At 53.2% G+C, this 9,755-nt stretch overlaps 1 protein-coding gene across 3 annotated transcripts in view; it reads left to right on the forward strand.

The window, feature by feature from the left end:
- Positions 1-8,733, forward strand: part of TRIM14 (tripartite motif containing 14) — a 28,258-nt gene extending 19,525 nt beyond the window's left edge. For all 3 annotated transcript variants that reach the window (XM_044779158.2, XM_070519157.1, XM_070519156.1), the window contains 2 exons: positions 2,848-2,940; positions 4,610-8,733. In XM_044779158.2, the coding sequence (XP_044635093.2) occupies positions 2,848-2,940; positions 4,610-5,145 (629 nt within the window). In that variant the 3' untranslated portion in view covers positions 5,146-8,733. The remainder of the gene's footprint in view (positions 1-2,847; positions 2,941-4,609) is intronic.
- The last annotated feature ends 1,022 nt before the right edge of the window (positions 8,734-9,755 follow it).

Genomic DNA, 9,755 nt, shown 5'->3' on the forward strand with positions numbered 1-9,755 from the left:
CTCCCCCTCCTGCGACCACGTCCTGCCTCTCGAAGCCACTGCCCTGCTTCTGCCCCTCAATTGCTCCCGGGACTCTGCCACACCACGTCTTTGTCTGCTCTGGGCTCCGGGCTGGGATGGCCAACTTCCCCCACCTTCCTCTGCCTGGTCAAGTCCCACCGTCCCTGTGGGGCCAACACAGCTGTGCTCACCTGGAAAGCCCTTCCACGCCACCCTGGGCGTGCTCCCTCTCCTGGCTGTCTCCGCTTCCCCGCTGCCCCATCTCATGCCTGGGGGTGGTCACAGGCTGGATACATGGACCCCCTCCCTGCCTCTCGTAAGTGCCTGGAGGGCAAGAACCAATTGGGGTCCAGCTCTGAGGTCCCCACAGGGCGTGACACAAAGCAGGTGCTCAGAAACATCTGTTCAATCTTTCATTCACTCACTCATTCATTCGTCTCTGCTGTCATGATTCATTCAGAACATTACTGAGCCCCTGTTGAGGGCCAAGCACGGCAAGGTACAAAGCAGAGCTCCTGCCTCCGTGCTCAGCCTCTTGGGGGAAGACAGACCACAGAGGAGTAGACGTCAGCGATGAGAGGTGCTCTGGGGAAAATAAAGCAGGATGAGGAGAACGGGGTGGCCCGGGGAGGAGCTGTCAGACAGGGCAGTGGGTAGGCCTCTCTGAGCGGACCTGAGGAAGCCTTCTGCGATCCCTGTGGGTCAGAAGGGCCGGAGAGCGTCGTGGCCACAGGCGGGGACTCTGGAGCCAGAGTGCCAGCTTCTCCCCCAGCCACCGCTTCCTAACCCTGCCTTCTCGGGCCAGGCACCTACCTTGTCTCTGCTTGTTTCCATGTCCATAAAGTGGGGACGATGGTGTAGCGTCCTCTCCGGGGGCTGTTGCAAGGACTAAACGGGCTCTGACGTGCAAGGTGCCAGGCAGAGTGAGCCCTCTGTGAGCCTTAGCTGCTGCTGCTGCTGTCGTTACATCTGCAGGCAGGGCACTCGCCTGGTGCCAGGCATCGTTGCAGCCCTTCACACAGATCCGTCCAGCAGCTCCTCACAGCACCCTGTGTGGTGGGCGCCTCGCTAGCCCCATCTTACAGATAAGGAAGCTGAGGCTCAGAGACGTTAACTGACTTGCCCTAGGTTATACAGCTGGTGGGGGTAGAGGCAGAATTCAAACAGACTCTGGGCCCAGAGTCTGTGTTCTGACCCCTAGACTCCCAGGCCCTCACACCTCCCCTGCCTCCACGTGAGGCCATCATTCTCATGATCACAGGTGCTGACCCCCAGGAAGGACCCAAGGAGATGGGGGTCTCGCAGCGCCACTCCCTCCCGACCTGTGTGCTCCACAGAACTGCAGGCTCAGCAGGCCCAAAGGGATCCTGCATCTTCTCCCAAGCTGCTGCTGCTTGACTCCCAGTAAAGGGCTGTAGGGGAGGAAGAGAATTTCCCTACCCTCTGGGTCCTTCTGGCTGGTCTACAAATTAAATTGACATGAGACAGAATGACAGGAGAAAATCAAACAAAGCTTTACAACATGTATATATAGGAGAAACCCAGGAAAACTGGGTAACTCAGCCCAAATGGCCAAAGCTGCCACCTTAAATACCATCTTCAGCTAAAGACAGAGGAGGGTGTTGGGAGTCGGGGGAGTCGGTTATGGAAAATTACCAGGAAAACACAGAAAACAAGAGTACGCTTATTATGCAGATTTAAGTCCTTGCCTTCTGCGTTGATGAGAGTTTCTAGAGACAAGGTCAGCCCCTCTTCCTGGTACAGAGAGGGAGACACCTTTACAGACGGAGATTTCCCTTACAAATGTAAGTGTCTCTTAGAAAGGGTAACTTCTACTTGGTTTTCAGGGCTTTTCCCATGTCTGCAGTTTTTAAAAAAAATAACCAGCCAAAAATAATCCTTATGCCAGAGAGATACATCTGGAGGTGGCAAACTCTGATCCCCCACAGCGTTAAGTCCTGGCCCTTCTGCCACTGTGGCATTTCCTCAACCTGGCTTTTCCATCCCTGCTGCCCAGTTCCTGCTGGAGCCTCCGCAGGCCTCTGCCTCTGCTCTCACCTGCCCCATCATTCCCCACCAGAGAGAGCTTTGGAAATTTTTCTGCTCATGTCTAGCCTCAATCAGACACCTCCCATGGCTCCCCACTGCTTACATGCCACTCCTAACCCCCTGCCCTTCATGTTTTCGTTCCCGCTGTACCCTTTGTTGGGAAAGCCTCCCATCCTTGATTCTTGGTGTCCAAATCTTCCCCATCCCTTAAGGGCCAGCTGAGGGGCTTCCTCCTCCATGAAGCCTTCCCTGACCCCTCCAAGCCCCAGAGCCCTTCACCTCTCTTCTCTGTGACCTGGAGCACTCTCTGCCTCCGATGGTGGCTCAAGTGAGCCCCTTTCTCACCTGATTTACCTGAGTGAGCTGTTGAAGACAAGGACCATGACTTGGGTCTCCCCTGACTCCCTCTCACCTGAGCGAGACCTGACCTTCTGAGGACTCAGCTTTAATTTCGTGCTTTCCATCTTTGTCCTGGCATTTGCCTTTCTGCCATGAGGTTGCTCCCCTCCTTGGCTGTGGATACACACCTGGAGCCTACTGTCTCCTCCCCAGTCCCGGGCTCACTCACACAGCCTACCACTGCCGAACTCACTTCTGACCTGGAAAGTGCGCTTCTTCCTGGATCTGAGCCTGTCTGCGAGTTTTCCTGTCGCTGTGAATATGCATTCCGTACTTAAATTTGCATGCGATTCTTGGGGAGAGATTATGCAAATCTCCAGTTTTGTGTCATTTTTAGTATGTTTTACAGTTTGCGCTCCTTGCGTGAGCCAGGCGCTCATTTCTTGCAATTCGTTACAGACATGAACTGCCAGCTCTCGGGCTCCTCCAGCACCAAGCCAGGCTCCTTGTTGAAAACAAGCCCCTCACCAGAGCGATCCCTCTTCTTAAAATGTAAGACCCCAGGGCGGAGGGCAGGGTGCACAGTGGGGGGCGGGTCACGGAAATGGAGGCCCCCCTTTTTTTCCTAAGAGAGCCAACTTGGGTTTTTTAACCTTTATTATTAGTTTTTTAATACAGAAATAATCCATGTTCATTGTAGAAAAATTAGAAAACAAAGAAAAGCATAAATTAAAAGAAAATCACTCATAAATCACTGGAGAGCCTTAGAAATTCTGCTCATGTCTACCCTAGTAGACATGTAGTAGTCGATAAGTACCGTGATTTGCCCTTTAGCTTTCTTTGGCATATCTATATACACACACAATGATAAATATTTAATATATCTTTTTGAAGCAAACGTGGTGTCATGCTATATATACTCTTTTGTAATCTGTTTTCATTTACTGATATATTGTGAACATCTTTGTTCCCATTAAGAAATTATATAGCGAATGATGCTTCTTGTAGAAAATTAGAAATTACATATATACAAAATAAAACAATTGCCTCCTCCAGACGTAAATGCTGCTAATATTTTGGCATATATTTTTTCAGATATTTTAAAGGCATATATGTGCACAGATTTTTAAAAACAGGATCATATTATAGATATTTTTGTAAGTTGTTTTTATTTAACAATATGGCTTGAGCAATCTTCAGCTGCTGGATATACGGTCATTATACAAAAATCAATTGTATTTCCATATATTGGCAATAAACAATTAGAAAGTGAAATTTTAAAATCACATTATTTTCAGTAATATTTTTTAAAAACTAGGAATAAATCTAACAAAAGATATACAAAACCTCTCCACAGAAAACTCCAAAACATTACTGAGAAACTTTTTGGCAGTATCTACTAAAGCCGAACACCCACACACCCTATGATCTAGACTTTTTAAAAATTTCTTGTCTAGTATGTGGCATGATGCAACAGGAACTAGCTTTGGGAGTTTAAATCGCTGCCACCTTTCTGGAGGGCACTTGGGCAATATTTACCAAAAGCGTTGAAAACCACCATCCCCATTGACCCAGGAAGTCCTCTTTTAGAAATATATCCTAAAGAAATAATCAGATACTAAAGATGTAATAATATTAGTGTTTTTGAAAGCTTTTAAAAATGCCTATTTTTTTTCAGTGGGAGGGATAGGTTAAATTGTAATGCATCCATACGTCAAAATCTTAGGGTCGTCATTAAAATGCTCTTATAAAAGAATATTATTTGATGTGGTAAAATGTTCATAATACATTAATAAATTTTAAAAAGCAGATTACCCAAGAGCATGTCTGGTATGATACCAATGTTAAGAAAAACTGTAAAGCATCAAGTAAAAAGACAATTGGAAGGCTATACACCCGACTGTGATCAATGACAGGATTATTTCAATTACTTTTTCAGAGGTTGGCAATGAAGTCCACGGTACAAAATTCAAACGGTACACTGGGTGTACAGTAAATTTTCTCTCTTCCCGTGTCGCCCCAGCACCTCTCCAGAGGCGTTCGGGGTTAAAAGGGTGGCACTCCATCTCTCCGTGGGGCATGCCCGGAGTTTTCCCGTTTCCTGGGGTGGGCGCGCGCGCGGGGTTGGGGGGGGGGGCTGGGGGGGGGGGGGGACGGTCTCGGGGGGCGGGGCGCCGCGCTGGCCCCGCCCACAGGCGTGGCCCGTGTCCCGCCCCCGCAGACGCGCGGACGCCCTCGCTGGACCCGGACACGATGCACGCGCGCCTGCGCCTCTCGGCCGACCGCCTGACGGTGCGCTGCGCGCTGCTGGGCCGCCTGGGGCCGGCGCCCGCGGCGCGCTTCGACGCGCTGTGGCAGGTGCTGGGCCGCGACTGCTTCGCCGCGGGCCGCCACTACTGGGAGGTGGACGTGCAGGAGGCGGGCGCCGGCTGGTGGGCGGGCGCGGCCTACGCCTCGCTGCGGCGCCGCGGGGCCTCGGCCGCCGCCCGCCTGGGCTGCAACCGCCAGTCGTGGTGCCTGAAGCGCTACGACCTGGAGTACTGGGCCTTCCACGACGGCCAGCGCAGCCGCCTGCGGCCCCGCGGCGACCCCGAGCGGCTCGGCGTCTTCCTGGACTACGAGGCCGGCGTGCTCGCCTTCTACGACGTGACGGGCGGCATGAGCCACCTGCACACCTTCCGCGCCGCCTTCCAGGAGCCGCTCTACCCGGCCCTGCGGCTCTGGGAGGGCGCCATCAGCATCCCGCGGCTGCCCTAGGCCGAGCCCCGAGAGGCCGCCCTGGGTCCCGGCGGCTCCGGCCTCCCCCGACCCAGCCCGGGCTGGGCAGCCGCCTACTCTTAAGCACCCTCTCCCCACCAGCCAGGCCCTGTGCTTTGAAGAGTTCCTCTGCTGGGCTGGGTTCACATGCGCCCTACACACAGGCCCTCTGCCACTGCTCTCTCCCCAGGCCCCCCCCCCCCCCCCGCCACCAGGACACCCATACTGCACTCCTTTCAGTCCAGGCGCCTGAAAGCACACCCCACAGGGAGCCGTGGCAGAAGGCCCTATCCTCAGCCTCCCACCTCCTCGTGCAGCACCCAGAACGCCTGGCACATAGTAGGCACACAGTAAATATGTGAATGAATGGGAGTCACCCAGCCCTGACTCTTTATCCCTTGACGGTCCGTTGGGTCTGCCTCCTCTTCACTCTACAGCTTGTCCATGTCACCTCCTGGCCTGACCCATCCTCCTCGTCCACCCTAAGCCAGAGGGCTCTCACACCTCACTGCACTGCTTAGAGCTATCAAGAGGTTCCCGAGGACTACAGGGGAGAAAACGAGCACTTTACCTTAGCATTCAAGGCTTTTCTAGTCTGACCCAAACGACTTATCCTCATGGAGTTCCTGCAGCTATTTTCAGTGGCTCTTCGCTCCAGAAGGGTGTCACACAGCCCCACCTCTACACTTTGCTGCTGTCCTCCCCGGGGCCCCATACACACACAGGCAAGTCCTTTCTTCCTCCCTCTGCCTGTCTCAGTCTTTCCCGGGCTTAGCTGCCCCGGGAGGTCCCCCCAAGCCACAAGAACCTCTCTTACTGTCAGGGCCACGAATCTGCGACCTGTCTTTGCAACTAGATTGGAGGCTAAGAGCAGTTACGTCCTCATACCCTGCCACCCTCCCAGGCAGTGAGTGAAGGGCCAACTGGCTATCGTTGAAGGGCAGGATAGCTCAGCTGGGAGGGCCTCACAGATCGCCCAGCCTGACCTCACTACATTTGGGGAGATTAAGGTCCTGAAAGAAAGTTGCTTCAAGTCCCCCGTGGTGATTAAGAGCTGGGCCACCCCAACCCCCAGGCAAGTGTCTGACTTGCCCCCTGGCCCAGACCTTCAGGCCCAGCTCTCAACCTGGGAGATTTTACTGCTCATTCATTTCTCAGGGGATGTTAAGAAAGCAGCAGGTGACCGTTGCTAAACAACCGCAGGCAGTTTTCTCAACTGTCATGGAATCCAAAGGAGAGGAGCTACAGTGGAGGTTGGGCGGCCGGCCCCGACAACCCCTTGCTCCTCAGATCCCGATGTTGCCAAGGAAACCCAGAGAGCCCCGCTTTCCAGAAGGAAGTGACGGCATCAAGAAGGCCAGCTCCTCCAGCAGGGAGGGAACAGCCTCTTTCCAGGGTCTGTGCCTCAGTCCTGAAGGCTCAGCGTCCTGATTTGTCAAGTTCCCCGGGGGGTTTTAAAGTTATATTGTGTTAAGTATCTTCTTAGGCGCTTGGCAGGAGGCCAGCAGTCAGGCGCGGAAATGCACACTGAATCTCCCTCCTGGTTTAACAGACTCTTGGTGCATTAATTGGTTTGAACCATATAAAAGTGCCAATTTCCAAGTTTTTGACCTAAAAATGGTACTTTCATATGGGGCAATGTAATACAAGTAGAAGGAACCTCAAAAGTGCCTTTAGTTCTAACCAAATCATTTAAAGCTGTAGCTTGGACAGCTGTCTAAGCACTCTGCTCCAGGAATCCTGAGGAAAGGGAACTTGATTCTCCCGGGGCGCCCGGAGCTGGATTCCGACAGGCAGAGGGCATCCTGACAGAAGCCGATGGGTACACGTGACCCACCTCCCTGCCAACCAAGGCTGCCCCAGGCCCCCGCCACGGGGCCGGGCACTGGCAGCACGTGCGAGTTTGTCAGCGCTGTTCTAATGCTTTGCTATTCACTCACTCGATCCTCGCATCATCCCTAGGAGGTAGAAAGTTACCCCAGTTCTACATATGGCAAAACTGAGGCCCTGAGGAGTAGCTTTACCAAGGTCACACAGCTCACGGTGGCGCTGGACTCTGTGCTCAGGTCTGCAGGCCGTACGCCGTCTCTGGCGCCACCTGTGCCTCTGGCCCCTCCCTTGTCGGGCCTTTGACACTTCGATTCGCCTGGTTACTCCGAGGGACTAGAGTCCACCTTTGGGTTACCTTCCTTGGGCTCTGAGAGGAGGTCTTACACCCAAAGGGGGATTTGAGAGTTTGGATTCATGTAGCAGAAACAGAGCTGGGATGAGACTGTAAAGGATGACAACTGGCTTTTATCACCCCCCGCTCTGGGCCAAGGCCTGTGCTAGTCAGGAAACTGCAGTTTTGGTCCACAATCAATTGTGACCTCTGCCCAGTCATTTTTACTTCTTAGAGCATCATGTGTAAAGTGGGGGTAATGACTCCACCTACCAGTGCTGTGCGGCTCAAATGAGCCATAGAGTATGAACCTGCCTTCCAAACCGCCCCGTGCTGCACACACCAGGCCTCTGAGCACCCCGGTGGAGCTCCGCTGTGCCTGACACGGTGCCGAGACAGCTGATGCTCCCCGTGGAAGGGTACTGATCACCTGTTCTCTTTCAGATTTGAATCTGTACAAATTTCTTTATTGATACAGCAAATGGCTTGCAGATATTTTCAAATGACGGCAATTTTCTAATATGTGGTTTGTTTTAATAAAATATGAATACTGTCCCTTTTAAGCATGTTCTTCGTTGGGAGTTCATGTTGCTTGAGTACGCAGCACCAAGGCCTGGACGCGGCCGTGCTCATCTGCCGCTCCCTCCACAACTTTCTTGTAGTAGTCGGTGGGTCCCTGATTGACCGTCTCCAGTGATGGGGAGTTCACTGCTTCTGATGCCTAAGTTCTTGCTTATATGGCAACAAACCTTGCCTCCCGCTCTTCCTATCCGAGATAGTATTACGTGGCTTTGGCATATTTGTGATCGTCCTTTAGCAACACTGAAGCCATTTGTGGTCACTTACTAATTCTTAGAGATTTCAGGGGCCCTTCCTTGCCTACTGCATCATCTCTTCCATTTCTGCAATTCCTCTTTGCCAGGGAGCAGGGGACGGTGATGTCAGTCTAGTGGGGGCACTGCCTAGCAGAGGACACACAGAGGTGGCCCTGCAGAGCCAGGGCCTGGTGGCAGGAGTGCGTGCTAGGAGGAGGGGACAGCCTGCCCAAGAAGCAAGCTGCTTATGGGGAGGGGCAAGCATGAGAGCAGGGCCCAGGTGTGACTCCACTGAGTCCTGCTCAGAAGCCTCCACGGCTCTCCATTGACCATAGAACAAAGTCCAGACTCAGCAAGACTTAAGCCCTGGCTTCCCTCCTCTCCACGTGGCCATTCCATGCCACACCATTACCTGCTCGTCCCTGGACATCGTGGGCACTTCCCAAGCCTGTGCCCCCAATCCCATGATCTTCCCTCAGTCACTTCTCAACTTGCAAGTTTGAACTAAAGTGCCACCTCCTCCAGGAGGCCTTCCCTGCCACACCACCTCTCCCATCACCACTCCCATGGCTCTTGGAAAACTTATCAGTGAAAGAGATTTTCACATACTGAGGTACATGGGGTAACTTCTGGTTCCAAATGGATTCGGCCTGAAGAGAAGCCTGATTTATGGCCCGTCAGACATCGCGCCTCTGCTTTACTCTGAGGTGAGACCCACACCTCCCCTCCCGCCCTATCGGTGCTGCCCAAATTACTCCCTTTCCCAGCATCAGGGTCATGTGGACCTGCCAATTTGGAACCGAATACCGCTTTGAAACTTTGAGGAATGTGTATCCGGGGCATGTTTAATGTATGTTCTTTGTTCTAAAAAGGTATGAGTGTGCTGAAACCACGCTTCTCCAGAATGCTTCCTTCCTTTGTGGAAACTGTCTCCCCAGGTTATAAACCTCAATTTGGCTCAAGTAAAACTCACCTCTCTATCTATGGAATGGTTATTGGTTATTTTGTGTCCACATCAACACTTCATACCTGCAGGGTGCTATTTGTGGAGGTAGCTGCACCTGACAGGCCACGAACTCTGACAGGACCGTCTGCCGCCTCACTGTGGGCCCAGTACTGTCTCTGACCTGGCGGGCGCTCAGCCGATGTCTTCTAGACCGAGCTTCCCAACCTGAGCGGGCCAGCGGCGTGCCCAGACATCAGTCCTTTCGCCCTCAGGGCAGCCTGAGGTGGCCAGCTGCTGCTGGCACAGGCAGGCCCGGAGGTGACCCACACCTACCACACAGGTGGTATGCTCTGCATGCTCTGATGGGAAGCATGTCCAGGACAATGGCCCCCCTTCACAATCCTCTCCAACACATCACACAGTCCTCTACACAAAAGGCACAGGTTAAGACTTGTGACCTCAGTGGCTCTTCCAACTCTGCGCCTCACTGATCCCTGCCCTCTGAGGGACATTCCAGAGCAGACTGGGCCCTTCTAACACCTAGTCTGACAGGACCTGGACGCAACTGCCGGCCTGCCTGTTGAAACCACTGCCTGCTCACTCCCAGCTAGAGCCAGGCAGGCCCTGCCCGCTCCGGATCCACGCCCCCCACCAGCATCCTAGGTCTCTTGTGAGGAAGTCTCAGATG

The sequence above is a fragment of the Equus asinus genome, chromosome 10, assembly GCF_041296235.1.
Source record: "Equus asinus isolate D_3611 breed Donkey chromosome 10, EquAss-T2T_v2, whole genome shotgun sequence".
Lineage (NCBI taxonomy): Eukaryota > Metazoa > Chordata > Mammalia > Perissodactyla > Equidae > Equus > Equus asinus.